Here is a 17,470-nt window from a genome sequence, read left to right as displayed (position 1 = left end):
TATTGAGCATCTCATAATGGCAATATACAGTACGTTATCCCATACACTAGCTTGAGTTGATTTTGCTCTCCATATGTATAATTTAGCTGCAATGGCTTCTGCCGTCATCTTCTTGCCAGGATGCATTATACCTTAATTACCTCATTGGTATTTATGTATTTATCAGCCTCTCTCTGATAACTCTGATAACCTAAATAGTTTAATCATAAGAGGAGCTAGTGAGTCCATTTACTCCAGTCATTTGAGAAATTCTTTCATCTTCCTTGTCTGATCACTAAACATGAGAAGTATTATTTTTTTATTATTATTTTCTGGGCATTTTAGAGGACAGCTGAAGACATGAAAGGGTAGAGAGAGAGGGGGAATGACATGCAGCAAAGGGACGTAGGTCGGAGTCGAACCCGCAGCCGCTGCGTCGAGGAGTGAACCTCTATATATGGGCGCGTGCTCTACCAGGGGAGCTACCCAGGCGCCCTAAACATGAGAAGTATATCAGTGTTTGTTTGCACAGTATGCTCCTTTATCTCCTGCATGTGATACTTATCTCAAGGTAAAGTAAACCATTTACTGAGGAACTTGTCACGGGTTTACATGGGAGTTTGAAACGTGTGAATCCATAATGCAAACAGCACTGTGAAACATTACACATGTTAACACACCTAGCAAAGATAACAGGTTGAGTTCCACTGCCTCGCCAACCAAACAATCGCACTAATCGCACCCTTCCTCGATGACAACAACCGCTCCGGCCACCGTAGCGTTTGTCTTACTTAAGCGAACGCCAGACGCTAAACCAGCGTGCTCTGCCATGCCACGAATGTGCTTCCAATTATCCCAGGTCAATGAGTTGCAGAAATGCCCCCTTCATTGCCATTGTGTCTGTCTTCACTTCTGTCACCGTTCGAGGGCTTGCCGCCGTGCCCGAGTGATGAGTAATTTGAATATGGACTGGTAATTAACAGCAGCTTCTCGGTTGATGAAGTCTAGCGAGAGCGGAGGAGCGGAGGCTGGCATGTGGCTGCCGGTGAGATCATCATCCTGTCGTACGAATGGAAACAATGGACGCTGTCTGTGCCTCGCTGCTCCCAGGCCTCGCTCTCAATTGGAAAATCAATGGGAGGATAGAGAAGCACACTCGAGTGGAGGATAGCCCAAAAGTGGGACAAGAAATCGAAACATGAGGGATGGCATGATGTAATGAAATGAAACAGCGCTGCTTAAGTCCCCCGAGACAAAAACTCGGCAGCTCAGCCGTAATCAGTGTCATTTTCAGTGTCTGCGCTATGGGCCAAAAAAAAAAATTCCTTACAGCTATAGAGTCGGTCGTCATCACTAAACGGTCCTCCACAGCTGTATATCCTGCTTCCAGACATGACATACCTTCAGGTTGCCCTCCTTTCCTTCCTGATCACTGTTTCTTGGTCTCATAATCATGACGCAGAGCTTTTAGTCATGTGTGTGTGTTGCAAGGATGGGAATGGCCCTGGAGTTAAAGTCTTTAAGATGATTCAGAAGGAAGGAAATCTTAAAAAAAAAAACCTCTGTTAAATGCTTCCTCTAACAGCTGGTCCGTTTAATCATGCAGCAGTACATATCAGAGCTCACTTCACACACACACAACAAACCAGACAAGCTCTTATTTTATTATAGCTGTCGTCTAAACCTATACATCCCTCTTTGTCAGGAAAACAGATGATCAGCGCATGGGGAAGACATGCATAATTTAATGCCACCAAAGAGGTGTCGGGGGGGCTAAAAAAAAAACTGTGACTGTCAGGTGAATATTCTGATAAATGGAAGGTCGTGAGCGGAGCTCACAGGTCCTGCAGCATTTGAGTAATACAATTTTCATGAAAGGAGAATTAATTACACTTTCAGGTAATACAGCTATTCCAAAAAGCTTCTGCTACCCGAGTAGGTGAAATGAGTGAACAGATTGCTGAAAGCTGGTTTAGAAATGCTGCATCTGGGGCTAGAAAGTGTCTCTTTAGCTGCATGGTAAAGTAGCTGTATGTATGTCAGTTCACTAAAATGTTTCTCTCATTAACATACAAAGAGGACATTATATTCAGATTTTGTGAGTGTGACTAGAGGCTCTGCACGTTCTTGATGGCCAGGCAATGATTCCAGGCTATCTTTCTTCTAACTATACCATTCTTTTGAGATCCATAAAGCATTTCCAGAGGTTGTTTCCAGGACGCGGGGCCGGTGTCTATGTCTACCAGCTGCTCTTTGACTTTGGAACAGAGAGAAAGCGCTCCCTCCGTTCTCACCCTCGGCATTTCTCTTGTTGTTGTTTTTAGTGAGGGAAAACGAATAAACTCATTCCCCAGAGGCCTCGGTTATTCAGTCAGCAGCCCACACACACACACACACACACACACACACACACACACACACACACACACACACACACATACAGATGGTAAGCTATTTCTCCCCTCTGTTTGGGGAAGCAGGGTAATGGATTTAAAAGAAAGAATTCGGTAAACTTCTCCCAGAGTACAGATTGTTGCATACAACTTCTTGGCAACTCAATTATAAGCCAATCAAGCAGCGAGAGATAAAGCTTTTGAGCCTTTGCAGTTTCTTGAACGCCCCCCCCCTCTCTCCCCTCCCTGGTCTTATAAACCGCATGTCTCCTCACTGCACCCACACAACAATGACTAGGCTTTGGCCTCAAATACATATCATGTGGCCTCGCTGCACGTCTGAGTCACACAGCACAGAGACAATACTCTGAGTAACAGACAGATGTAATGATCTCGCCCACAGCTGCTGCTGCTGCTGCTGTTGAAGGATAATTGGAAAATGGTCTCTTCAAACTTGTACAAACACAAATAAATACATAAACACACTGCCCGTCTGTCATTCCCCATAATTTATTCCCACACTTACGCACACATATAGGCCATAATCAAATGCCGGATTTCAGTATGTTGATCTAATCGCATGCACACCAGGCTTTAAGCGGCTGATGTTACAAGCCCGAGCACGACTAATTCCTTTTCTGCTTCTCTGATTTCATTAGTCATGAGAAACAACTGGAGCCGTGTACAGTGGCTGTTGTGAGGCAAGGGGCTTTTGAGTCATCGGTTTGCCTCACAACAGGAAGGTAGAGAACACCCAAAACACAGACACACACACTGAGTCAAACATATTTTGGATCACCTCGAGCAGGGAAAAACACCTGGGAGACAAGGACGCACAGAAGTCCTGCCCACATATCAGCCTGACATTGCTTTATGGAAAGACTCTGAGATGTCTCGGTGATTTCTTACCCTCCCTGGCATGTTTATGGCTTAGTGTGTGTGTCCCTTGAGATATGAGTTACTGTGCACCAGCATACCAAGAATGTATGGTGTCATTTGTCTAGGTGGGCTTCAGTCCAAACATGCACTCTCATAGGAGAAATAACAACATGGTATACGAGTAACAGACACAAGCTTCTTTCTGTTAGATCAGCACAGTCCCAAAACGCAGCTGATCCCTATAGTTGCTAAATTAGGAGTCATAATTCACACCTTTCTGCACAGTGATTACATCATCCATTGAGCGTGATTCAGCCTTTCAGGGCTCGATGACAAATAGTTTATCATCAAAGAGTGATATATTTGCCCGACATCCACAGTGCACTATATGCTTGCGATTTCCAAGTGTTGGCTATTGGTTAACACACACACACACACACACACACACACGCGCACACACACTTGCGATTTCCAAGTGTTGGTTATTGCTTGATGTATATAGTTCAGCTAGTGCTGTCCGTGGCTTTGGGCTAAAAGGAGTCCCACTAGTAATCATTATCTGGGCCTGTTTGTTTTCACCGTGGTCTCTGTGGTGTGGGATGGACTGTGCTTTACATCCAAAGCGTCCTGGCAGCCAGTCTACTCTCCCTGACCCATAACCTCAGTCTGTTAGCGCAGGCTCGTCCTCGCTACTTTGCTTCTAACAAGCAGACGTTAATAAATCATGCTTTGCTCATTACCCGGGCTCTGTTATCAGCTCGTGTCTGTGAAATTGATCTAGTCTGTGCACTTCCTCACTGGAGACCCCATGCTTCTGTCCTTCACATCTTCCAAGGCGTCGCTGTCAGCGGCTCGTTTCCCTTCCCAACTTTCTCCTCTGCACTCTTCTCTCTCCTCTTTCCACTCTTTCATCATTCTTCCCCCTGGTCACATCCCATCATAGCTTACCCCGATGCCACTTTCGGACTCGCATATATTCAGTATCATTAAATTTCAGCTTTTGCGCCAAAAACATACAATACATTTTTTTGTCCCAACATCATACGGTTTGTGTGGCCCACAAATGGCGAAAGTATGTTAGAGTTTTCAGCTCCTTAAAACTCGCCAATTCACCACGCCCTCAAAAAGTACTACCCTTTAAATAAAAACATTCATTTACAACAAAAAAAAAACTTTCCAGCTAGCCCAGAGTATTGATTAAAGTCATACATCAGTCCAGCCCTCTTTAAACCACCCATATTTCAGCACGCTCAGGGTCTTAGATTGTTTGAGTCTGAGCACCCATGAGTGTTCCCAATTAGCCCTGCCACTCATTTCCTTCCCAGAGGCTCTTCTTCTCTATTACACCTAATGAGATGTTTTTTAGAGAACAATCCCAAGGCCAAGTCTTCCCATTAGACCTTTTTTTGATGTAAGCCTTTTCAATAAGCCACTTTGCTATTGGTCCAGATTGAAAATGAGTCATGCTGGCCATTTAAGCACAGATGTTAAAGACCTGCCTGGCTAATATACGCCAGCACGGGCCGCGCTGCCATCCGCTATGCTTTCCTCATCCAGCGCTGGCACATATGGCCGTTATGAGAGAGGAATTCAGCTGCTGCGTTTATTAAGTGGGAACCGTCTGAAGCTGAGGGGATTTGATTTTGTCTCTATTTGTGGAACCCAAAAGAAATCTGGGACTTACTGTATAAGCCCCATGAGCCCGTAGACAGGAACAAAAGTATTCTGTCTCTGTATGTGACGTGTGTGTGTCTTTTTTGTTAGTCTGCATCCATCCAAATCTTTTTGAGTAGCCAAGAGAGAGTGAGAGAATAGCACGGTGGAACCTCATTTATTGCTCCCATCTGTTTATGTCTTTTTACTTCTGGAAGTGAAATTGAGGAGCAGGAATGACCAGCGTTCTGTGGCATGCAGATGTTCCTTTTTCTGCTCTTTGCTCCGAGTCATTAAGTGTGGTGCAGTACCGTATATAAGGTTGGCAGACAAAGCTAGCTGGCTCTGACTGTATGGTTTAAGCATGCTGGGGCTCTATGGAGATTTTTGGTGGCAGATCACACTGGCTTTGATTTTCTAAAATATGTGCACGCTTCCGTGTCCGTCTGCCCTCTCTCACAAAGGATTTCACTGTGTCTTACACACCCTTGCACATGCACATACCGAAGATCTCCTTAGTAATCGACTCAAGACTCTGGTCGCCCTTCCATCTCACGTCAACATCAAAGGCCTCGTCTCTCATCGTGATCTGGAAACCTGTTCCACCAATGCTCCGTCATCCTGCCACACTGCTGGGTTTTTGCGGCGTCTGCACGCAACACCATTACTCCTCATTAACGTCAGCTCAGTGTTAACGCTTGTTAAAATGAAGCTCGCTGCTTCATACAGCACGCTGAGGAGTTAGCGGTCTTTTAAAGCCTTTCAGTTTCACAATACACTCACTCTTTTCCTGTTATGGATGAAGGTATAATACGGTGGGGTTAAATAGCCTCCACCGAGGTCAAAGGGAGACAATTAGTTTTCACTCGTGGCTGAAAAATTCCTTGTGTGTCCGAGAACTAACCACAGCGGACCTCACCTCCAGGCCGCTAGTCAGGCCTTATAGTCCCAGTCAAGTCAGGCAGCTTTATTAACATCATCAAAAGCCAGTTTAAAGGCTATTCTCACCACAGAAACAGAAGCCAGGGTGACATATAGAGGACTGTGTGTGCGTGTGTTTTCCCTTTCCTGGCAGTGATGGTTGGCAGACAGACACAGGTCTGATGCAAACCAGTGACTTTCTCTGCCTAGCATCAGCTCTGAATGCAGCACACACACACACACACACACACACACACATATTGCATATATATATATATATATATATATATATATATATATATATATATATATATATATATATATATATATGCAATGACAGAACAGACATACACCCAGACACTCTCTGACCCTACCACCTCTGGCTTTCTCCATGTGAAAATATAAAAGCCCTCCAGTAATGTACCGCAGTCCATCATTACTTTATAAAGCCCTGCATATTTTAAAGACACAATATTTGATATTCAACGTTTTGGTATCTCTCTTTCCTCCTGACCAATTTTGATAATGTGATTGCAGACCTCGCTCTATTCAACATTCACTTTTATCCAATAAGCTCTTGTCTCCCATCTCAGGAAATTAAGTTGTCATCCTGTGTCTCTTTCATTAATGTGAATATCATTTCATTGCTGTTTATTAAATTCCAGGTAGCAGACTGTGGCCAGAGGTGATTCTAATAGTGGGCTTATATTTTTAACTCTGCAGCTTGTCAGTGTATTATTAACACAGACGATGCATTGAAAGCCTTTTCTACTGAAATTGTTCATGCATTTTAACAGGCGCTATATTTCAGCTGTATCGGCTCCAGTTAATCAGCATCTTCCTAAACACCTAAAGGAAAACATCTTGTCATTCTTACAGCTCCTGTGGAAGATTTCAAGCAGCATTTTCTCAGGTGTCTCTTCTCTCTTTACCCTCTACAGGTGGACCTTGGCTTCTTGCGGTTCATCTCGGCCATTGGCACCCAGGGCGCCATTTCCCAGGAGACCCGAAAGATTTACTATGTCAAGTCCTACAAAGTGGACGTCAGCTCTAATGGAGAGGACTGGATCACTTTGAAGGAAGGCTCCAAACAGAAGGTAGGGGACCCTGTTCCTTTTTTTTTTTTAACGGCACAAATCTTTCTATTTATTTTTCAGCTCCTACAATATTAAAAAAAAAAAAAATTTATTATCGACGTAGGAAAGCTTTTTTGCACACCTCTTTTTTCGGGCAGGTGCGTGGGATATGATCAAAAGTAGCAGATAAAAAGAAAATGTAAATCCCGCACACTGCCAATTACGCAAGCAATATTTTATTAAGAAAATTACAACGTTTCGGTCTCAGACCTTCATCAGGTAAATTTTTATTATTGACAAAATGCAGTATACAGAGAATCAGTAATCAAGTGTACAAACTTCTGAAGATAAAAATTTAAAACATACAAAGCAATACAAAAGATAATCATTACATAAAAACAAAAAGAGGTACATGATAACATACATTTACAATTAGTCAGCGGTTTCAAGGAAAAAAAGCTCTACAGTTTCCACAATTTGAATACTTTTTTTGTTATCCAACGATCTAAGTGACTTCTGAACATTTCTGCTTGTGAATATAACATTTAGCATATAGAATGATGAAATTAATTAGATACTCAAGAGCACCATTTCCTGAATTATCGTAGAAACAGATGATATCTTTAAGGTTAAAGGTGTAGACAAAGTGCCTGTTCCTCATTATTCATTAGCCAGCAGTGTGGTCTGATGACATCATCTCTAGGCTCTAAAACTATAATTGAAAATGATAATCTGAAAAACTCTGATAACTTTTCTAGATACTTTTGCATCCCTGAGCTCTATGTTAGACTATCATCTCAGACTCGATAATGGTTAATTTTTTACATCTCCCTGACCGGTGACTGCGTCATAAAAGCCACTTCTGCGCATGCACTGCACTCAAAATATCCTGTCTCTAAAAAGCATCTGACTTGAATTGTGGTCTATTCCAAGTTGCTTTTGAACTCAACAAAAGGGGGAATACCCAGCCATATGTACTTGAGTGTCTGTCTCCCAACGTACAATTATACACTTTCCTCTGTATGGTAATACCCACCGTCTACAGTATATACTGTAAGTGGATGGTATTTTCCAGCACAGACTGCGGTGCTAATGCAGCACTGCAGTAGCTATAGAAAGGATAATGTAAGGAATGTAGTCTCTGTTTTATGTCAGGCACCCGTCAACTTGACGAAAGAAAAGACAGGGATGACAAAAGACTTGACAAACAAGAGTTAAAGGGGATAGGGATAAAGCCTGTCATGTTTGAGCAGCTGGTAGAGGAGCATCCAGGAGAGAGAGGAAAAGAAGAGTAGGGAAGGGAGGGATGGCATGCTTGACCGGAGCGTCACACGCTGTAACCATCGATTGCCGTTTCAGACCAGGTTTTGTCCATCTGGAGGCAAACACCCCGTCCACTGTGGGTCTCCGGAGGGGTCAGAGATGCATGTGTGTGTCTGTGTGACATGTAAATACCACCGAGGCATTTTCAGAGTAAAAGACTGCAAGGACGCAAGTGGAAGAAAAAAAAAAAAGTTCTCAACAGCAACAGAGCATCCAAACAAGTGTTTGTGCTGCTGTATACTCATATCCCCGGGCCTGATTATTTTATAGTCTCCCCAAAGTACACAGGCCCGGCCTGTATTTTTCCGGACTCTAAAGTGCTTTTGTGCGGAGGGGCGCCATTTGCTACATGCTGAGCCTGCAGTTTGGCGTCTTCGCTCTGGAAAAAGCCACTTTACAGTTAGCGAGTGGAGAGGAGACTCGGCGTGACATTTAAGAGAGTGGATGACTTTGTTGCAGTCCCATAGTGACGTGGTTGACAGGTATTGCTCAGGGACTGGGCCGCAGAGGCAGGCTGTATGTACTAATGGATCAGCGCTGGTGTTGTTTTAGTTCACCCTAGATCCTTTCTATCAGTGTGTCCATCCTGCTCCTCTCAGCTGGATTCCTCTCTGCCTCACAGCTACTCCGTGGGCGGGTCAGAAGGTCACCCGTTCACCGGTGTGATTCAATTACCCAGAATGAACTGTGACGGACTGTTGTTTTGCTGGGTGGTCGGCCTCTTGGTATGGTGCTGGTAAACTGTCAACCGACCCCAGGGGAGAACAGTGGCATCTTTGACCTTTAAACAAGACACTGCAGTAAAACCTCCACCAAATCTGGAACTAGAGGACAGAAAAAGGGCATCTTGAACCAATATGGTCTTGTCAGTGTTACACATACCGCCTTAGAAGTAAAAAGGCACGGCCTTTTGTGCACAGTCTACATGTCGGCCACTGCGGCAGGGCAATTTCTAGTGTCAGTTAATGTCCAGGTTATAGCAATAGCACCACGGTGAAAAGGTTGTCCTTTAAAATGTGTCATTTAGATTTTCCAACACTACCTAATGCACCTTGACTCAGTACAAAATATGACCAATCATTCAGCTGCTGCCGTTTCACTGCATCTTAATCTCACTGAATGACAACCTTTCCCTGACTTCGCTCTCCTTTTCCTGATTTAATGCAGCCAAGATCTCAGACAAATTTCCAACCGGCATCTCAATTCAACATGTCAATAATTGACTCTCCTTCCGCCTCTATCACAGGTTTTCCAAGGCAACACCAACCCAACAGACGTTGCCAAGACGATGCTGCCCAAACCCACGCTGACGCGCTTCGTCCGGATCCGTCCCGTTACCTGGGAAACAGGCATCGCACTGCGCTTCGAGGTGTATGGATGTAAGATATCAGGTTGGTACTGCTGAGATCCCTAGGGACACACACACACACACACACACACACATCTCAGCTTTATATTTGCTCACAGCTGCCACTGAAAACACACAACTCTACATTACACATGCATATATTCTAACTAGATACAGTTTCAAATGCAATGATCAGATGATGCCACTGACTCGATTTAGGATTTCTGCACATGCCCAGATGTTAGTTTCGCTCCCTTCTTGTTGCAACATACCACTGTGGCCCCGGTTGCACAGACACCTTACTTCTGCCAGGTGTGAGATGAAGCTCTATCTCTGTGAGAGTTCTGCTCTAAGCCTGAAGTTAGCTGCTGCATAATAGAGGAGTGGCACAGGAAGGAGGATTACCTATTTATGCTACCCCATGTTTAGATGTACCTCATTCAATATAAATGGAGCCAACAGCTGGCAGACAGAAAGAGATGGAGATGGGTGGGATCTATATGGTCCCAACACAGTCTGTCTTTTGCTTAGAGAGCTTTGATTTTGGAAAAGCTCTTCTCATCTTTGCTTTTTTGTCAATGCTAGATGCAATGCTGTTGTAATAAGTGGGGCGGTTGTGTGTGTGTGTGTGTGTGTGTGTGGCTCACTTTCATATGGTTTTAGCACATCTGTCTGCATCTCTATGGGTTTATGAGCCTGTGTATTGAATGTTAATTAGTGCTTGCCTGTGTGGTTTGTTCTTCTGTACTTGGATAGGCTTGAATAGGGAGCGTATCTTACAAGGACAGGGAAAAAAACGGCCATTTGTTGTCAGTTTTGTTAGTTCAGCGTTAAGCCTTGGATTAAAGTTAGGGTCCGGATTAGTTGTAACCATCCAAATGTGCTCACACAGTATGCAAGTGTTCTCTGTGTGTGTGTGTGTGTGTGTGTGTGTGTGTGTGTGTGTGTGTGTGTGTGTGTGTGTGTGTGTGTGTGTGTGTGTGTGTGTGTGTGTGTGTGTGTGTGTGTGTGTGTGTGTGGCGTTATGCAGTTATGCATTACATATGTGTGGCTGTTCATGTAATAGCAGAGGGCACTGCGGGTACAGCAGGGTTAAAGCTGGGGCGTGTGTTTCGGGCGTGCGACCAGACCACTGCACAGAGCGTAAACACATCACAGGACTGAAGTCACCGCAGGGCCTCCGTAAGGACGTCAGCACCCCTGGGCGCTGTGAAGTCACTGCCAGCTCCACTGCAGGCTAGCAGCGCAGTCGGAGAGAGAGAGAAACTGCGAAAGGCTCTTGAGGGCTGCATAAACTCGATGACTCACTCCGTTCTACCTTGAGTTATGATAACTCCAGGAACTTTTGTTGAAAGAAATATGAACTTTTTAGTGCATCTCCACTTCTCCTGAAAAGTACGTGCACAAAAGTGTGAGCTATATAAAACTATTCTAAAGTTCATTTTTTCTAACTTCCGCTTTAGATGTCAAGACCATAATTCAGGCATCAGATTAGAGGAGGTGGTGTACCCCAGAATGTTGCAAGATGTTTTTCCATAAATCATCATGGTCTCGTTCCCCCAGCTGATGCAAATAGCTGCTCATTAATAAAAAGATCCACCGCCCTGTTGTTTGTAAATACGCCATGGTGTATAAATATCTCTGATGAACCACTGATGCTCCACCCAAACCCTAAATGCCCACACCGCCATGTATCACCATATACACGCTTGCAGTCCACACACACACACACACACACACACACACACACACACACACACACACACACACACACACACACACACACACACACGTTGTTCCTCTGGGTGTGTCATTGCATGCATGTCATCTGTGAAGCGTCTGTGATTGCAGCTGAAGTCAATTAAGAGCTCCAGATGAGCCGGGGAGTTCACCCAAGTGTCTAAACTCAGATCAGACACACAAACACACAATCACGCACATACAGCGTACCTTCCCCTCATGTCCTTCCACTTCAAAGGCGATCAGTGTGCAGTGCCTTAGCTTAGCTCTACCAGAGGCTGTGATCAGTTTCAGACAGATCTTGGCCGAAGACGAAAGAAAGAAGGTCGAGAAACCCACGAAAACAGTCAAGAGGCTTCCGCGCCGCCAGCGTTTGTTCCTTGAGCCTCGATTTTCTATAGAGCAGGACCAGAGATTTGTCTCACGGGTCTGCATAGGAGCGGTTTTAGATAACCAGAGAGAGAAGTCTGAATGAGGCCTTGTTTTCCCAAGTCTTTGCGCTTTCTTCCCCAGATACAGCTATGCTATTGAGTCCTGCAGCAGTACAGTGCGCGCTTTGTCTCGTACAGACACACAGAATATGTAATAATGTCTAGATTTATCCCTCCGTGGGAGACAGATAGTAAATATGTTATTGCTCACCATAGGTCCCTGACTCAGTATCTTGGGATTAAGTGTTAGGAAGAGACAGAAAGGAAGATGTAGCCCTAATACAAGCTGCTGTCACAACTCTAGTGGTGATTATATCATGGAGAAACTTTTGTGGGCTCTACTTTTGGCTTCGAAACTCAATGCTACACCCACGAGACACAAGAACTAGGAGGTTTTACAGATTGCTAGTACTACTAAATGTTACATGAAGAGGAGCAAATAATATATGTATCTATAGATTTGAATGGAATCTTTTTGGTCATGTGGTCATTTTCAAAAAGAATGCCAGGCACAATTCACTTCAGGCCATAACTTCACTACTTTCAAAATTCCAACGGTGTAATAAATCCTTGAAAACTTAATGTCAAAATTCAAAGCGAGAGTCTATCATAAAAAAACAAACATTATATTTGTTGTTTCTTTTATGTGGGAGGAGAGTGGGTTAAACACACAAACTGGCACTGTTGCTCAAAAAATGTATTTTTGCTAATTAGAAATGTTTATCAGGTTAGGTTGGATCTATTCTGGTTCACAGTGCCAGTAGAAATGTTGTCATTCCTGAACAATCCATAACATGTTATTAGGTAGGATACCAGCAACAACTTAAAAAGCATGGCACTGGGTATCTTTGTACTCGTATGAAGGGGACAACATGTGGAAAGTTAAGAAATTCAGATTTAAACATGACAATGCGTCCGAGCTGCAGCAACAGGTTGCTGTCCTGTTCGGCTTTTGATATGGAGGGATGTCATTATGAAAAAAGGAGAAGAAATAAAAAAAATGTGAAAACAGCTGTCTCCTTTTTGAAACAAATGAGAAACATATTCAAAGATGCCAACACCTACAGAGACTTAGAATAGGGTAAGATCAGAGGAGTAGAATAAAAGGATGAGAAGAAAGTTTGACAGGAAAACAACGAGGTGTTAAAAGACGCAGTCCCACAGATGTTGACAGCTGTGGAGCAGAAGGTAGATGAGTGCAGCAGCAGATAAAACACAAAGAGAATGGGTTTTGTGTGTCAGTATATGTGAGCCTATAGAGGGGAGGTGCGGCTGGATGAGGGAGATGAAAAGGAACAGCACTCCCAGAATGCAGGACGTCGAAGCACCAACCGGGTGGAGGGTTTTAATTGGCTGCCTGGAGACAACCGCTTCAGGCAGAGGAATTAGTATGCATGAGATCTGCAGACAGAGAGAAATACAATAGAGGGAGAGATCACTGCAACATCACACAGAGTATGGGGAATTGTCCTCCTCACTTTGACTTTCACTATATCCGTTGCCCCTCCATATGAACCTCATACTCAAGCTAGACTTGTGGCATCGGTTAACGATGTTGAACATCGAGCTTTTGGATATGGATCAAGTCTTTCGTTGGCCATCAGCTCTGAAGGTTTTCATTAGTTTGTATCAAAAAAAAGCTAAGCACCTTTTGCTTTCCCTTATTGGTCTTTCAGAGTACCCGTGCTTGGGCATGCTGGGCATGGTATCAGGTTTGATCGCCGACAACCAGATCACTGCATCCTCCCATACGGACCGGAGCTGGGTGCCGGAGAACGCCCGCCTGCTGACCAGCAGGACCGGGTGGACGCTGCTGCCCCAGCCCCAGCCCTTCACCAGCGAATGGCTGCAGGTGGATCTTGGCGAGGATAAGCTGGTGAAGGGGTTGATCATCCAGGGGGGGAAGCACCGCGAGAACAAAGTCTTCATGAAGAAGTTTCGCCTCGGCTACAGCAACAACGGCTCCGACTGGAGGATGGTGTCGGACGCCGGCGGGAGCAAGCCACAGGTGAGCGTTTGTCTTTACGTGGCTTCTGTTAATCATGGGCTACGATGGACTGGGACATTGGTTCAGTTTTGCTTACACATCAGAAGCATAACCCTAACCAAAGAGCCTTAAAGGGATACGCCACCGTTTTTTGAAATAGGGCTTATCACGGTCTCCCCTAGCTGTAGATAGGTGGGCCAACGCATTTTTTGTGCATGCATTGATTTAGTCCGGTGAAATACCGGCAGCGCCGCCGCTAGTTAGCTTAGCGTAGTGAATGGAATCCTATGTTGCCGGTTAGCATGTTGTGAGTAAAAGTGAGCAAACAAAAGACAAAAAAACAACCTAATTACTTGCAGTGAGACAAAAAATGCATTGGCCCACCTATCTCCAGCCAGGGTAGACCGTGATAAGCCCTATTTCATCAACAAACGGTGGCGTATTCCTTTAATGCGTTCTTTAGGTCGAGGCTGAAGTTCTTGGAATTGGTTTGATTTCTAACACAATCCAAAAGATAGGTTTTTTAAACCTTCAGCATTGTGGGAAATGATTTAAATAAATGCTCCTAAAAATGTCTCTCAGATACATGAGAGCATTGATGCCGATTATGACACATTCAGTCAATTTTCACCGGAGCGTTGTGCCTGGCAGTTGTGAGTCATTCAGGAGTCGTCGTCGAGTCAATTTCAGCAGTGCTTTGAATCACATTAGGATAAGCATCTCAAGTCTCTCAGAGCCTTTTCCCAGTTCTGTCTTCCTGCTTTGTATTCTGCGACACACACACACACACACACACACACACACACACACACACACACACACACACACGCACACCGTTCAACCCTTTCGATGGCTAGTGAAACCTCTCCAGGGTAGAAGGAGGGGCGAAGGGAGCCAGGGGAAAACAGAGGGAAGAGAGGAGGACGAGAGAGGAAAGAACGTGCAACGTAGAAAAGTGACCCAAGATTTATCTGCCGGGGTCACTACACGCACAGAAGACACACGCCGACTTTTTTGCCCAATGCATTCCCACGCTTCCACACAAAGAATGTATTAATATGTATCTATACCGTATATACGAGCCCATACACAATCGCACACACCTCCAAGAAGAGCTGCAACAGCCCGTCCCCAATTACAAGCGTCCCTGACAGGGCATAAATCTGATCCAGATGGGTTGATGGTTGATTTATGAAGGGAGTGAGGAGGATCCATACCCCCGTCCTAGTTAGCTGCCTCTCTCCTCTCGCCTCTCTCCTGCCCCCAGCATCTAAGGTGCACCGGGCTCCTTCACGTGATCACACCCATTAATCCACTTCCATCAGTCCTCCATCTCCTCCTCTGCTTGCTACTCTTGCATCCCACGTCCTCCTCTTTTTCATCATGTATTTCTTTAGCTTGAGGAGGATCTGAGGCAGAGTTGAAGGAGCCGAAAGTCACCTTTTTGAAAGAGGTGTGTGTCGTGCTGTCTTTGCCACTGGTTCCCTGCTTCACTTGCCTGCGCCGTAGCTGTGCTTCAGATGTCAGCAAGATGAGAGAGAGATCTGGTCATCTTCTGTTTCTTTTTACCACGTACCCAGCACACGCTGGTACACCCCACATCTGGTTTTCAGAAGTGTGCCTCGGGGCATCTGCGTTTGAAGAGCTGGATCAGTCCAAAAAAAAATACCCAGCTGTGACTTTATCACCAATATTGTGTTTTTTCACTCACTCTTTTCTCATCTCTGCCCCTCTTCCTTTCACCTTCTCTCCTTTTCCCCTGCCAGATATTCGAAGGGAATAGCAACTACGACACTCCTGAGCTGAGGACGGTGGAGGCCCTGCTGACTCGTTTCATCAGAATTTACCCAGAGAGGGCCACTCCTGCTGGCATGGGCCTGCGACTTGAGCTCCTGGGCTGTGAGATTGAAGGTAAACTGGAACTTCTATTCAAATCTATTGTATTGTCTTGCAATGTGGCTGGCTTGGGGTGTCTTGTGGCTCAGGGGTAGAGTGGTCGCCCCCTTAACCACAAGATTGGCAGTTTGATCCCAGGCTCCTCCGGCCACATGTCAAAGTGCCCCTGAGCAAGGCACCGAAACCCCAAGTTGCTCCCTGGATGCGTTATGTACAGCTGCCCTCCAATCCTTATACTTAGGATGGGTTAAAGGCAGTTATTTTTAAGAAGCAATGTCATTTCTATCTATGGTGGTGACATTTCTACATGTAGTGCTGATCTCTCTACCAGTAACGTTTCTACCTATGGTGGCAAAGTTACTAGAGTGAAACCTTTTTCCCGTATGTTGATTACATTTCCAACTGTGGTAATGTTTTTGACCAAGGCAATGACATTTTCACTCCTGGTTTAGACCGATTACTAATTGTCTACCCACGATGACAACCTAACTCAACTATACTCAGTGTGTTCTTTCACAGGTGAGCCATCTATCATCCTAGCTAATGACATGGCTGTAAGTAGCTCGCGCTTCATGTCTTTGACACAGTCTGGGTTATTTAAAGATGTGGGGGCTCCCTGTGTTGAGCCCACAGCTGCCCAGCTCCTGCTCTTTATCCCTACAAGGGACAGTTGTCTTGTCTTCCTGTAACATCAAAGCTGCCCCCATAGCTAGCCACTTCTAGAGGGGATCAAATGAAAGCCCACCTGGCCCAGTAGGATTATTGCAGCCTGGCCCCCATCGCACTTTTCCCAACCTCTGCATGTCTTTCTTCCGCACACACTTTGCTATCTTTAAAACGACCCCTATTTGTTTTTTTCCAGCTCTCTATCAGTCTCTCTCAAAGCTGATGTAGCATAGAAACAGCTCAGCGATATAAGAGTGTGTAGCACGCTAGCCCTAAGTGGATTTACATATTGGATTTCAGGGAGGCCCGTTCCGTTGTAAGCCTCATGGACTCCCACCGGGAGCTTTAGTCAGATGATAATGCTTGTTTTCAATGTTAATTCCAAACACACACATACTCACACAGATGTATACACACACGGAGCAACCGCAATCACCCTGCCAAATATGTGGCTACAGGCATGTATACACAATCAGGCACATACACAGGTGCTTGTAGAAGTGTGTACAAGCATGTGTGTACAGTTATGTGTGTAGCAAGCCATAGCGGGAGGGCTAAATCCTCATTTCTGTGAGAGGCTCCCCTGACGCAGTGTTGACCCCATCCCTGACCTCCCCCACCCTGAATCTGACAGGGGCTGATCTGCCTCATATTTCATCCAGCAGAGGGAGAGAGCGAGAGCACTGGCTCCCACACACACACACACACACACACACAGATACTGTACAGTACATATACATTTTTCAGGCAGTTTTCCCCCTCTCTCTCTCTCTCTCTTTCTCTCTCTCTCTCTCGTTCATTACTCAACCAGTGTAAACGCACACAAATGCACACACACCGCAGCACGGCTGTGCAGCAGCGGAACGTGGAGGCAATCTACGGCCATGCCCACATCCAAGTGTGGCGGGGCTGTAATGATAGGCCACTATGTCAGCCAGGGGCCCTGCCTATAGCCAATAACAAGCCCTGTTTCTGCATCTTTATAGTTTCGACCGCCTAAGTCCTAAGCATCATGCTTTAGCTTCAACTTTATTTATACGCCCACACCTCCACAGCATGATAAAAGGAAGGATTCTAATAGCTCAGGCCTTAATTGAAGCATAGTGTGTAACTGTGGGCAGAACATGCTGAGCTTCCGAATACATATTTCAGTGTTTCTTGGCTTCTTTTCTATTTTA

General features: G+C 45.0%; 1 protein-coding gene across 2 annotated transcripts in view; it reads left to right on the top strand.

Moving 5' to 3' along the window:
- Positions 1-17,470, top strand: part of nrp1a (neuropilin 1a) — a 65,709-nt gene that overhangs the window by 40,329 nt on the left and 7,910 nt on the right. For both annotated transcript variants that reach the window (XM_039790235.1, XM_039790234.1), the window contains exons 8-11: positions 6,767-6,922; positions 9,471-9,615; positions 13,420-13,751; positions 15,497-15,641. In XM_039790235.1, the coding sequence (XP_039646169.1) occupies positions 6,767-6,922; positions 9,471-9,615; positions 13,420-13,751; positions 15,497-15,641 (778 nt within the window). The remainder of the gene's footprint in view (positions 1-6,766; positions 6,923-9,470; positions 9,616-13,419; positions 13,752-15,496; positions 15,642-17,470) is intronic.

The sequence above is a fragment of the Perca fluviatilis genome, chromosome 22 (assembly GCF_010015445.1).
Source record: "Perca fluviatilis chromosome 22, GENO_Pfluv_1.0, whole genome shotgun sequence".
NCBI lineage: Eukaryota > Metazoa > Chordata > Actinopteri > Perciformes > Percidae > Perca > Perca fluviatilis.
This window is presented reverse-complemented; position numbering and strand designations above follow the sequence as displayed.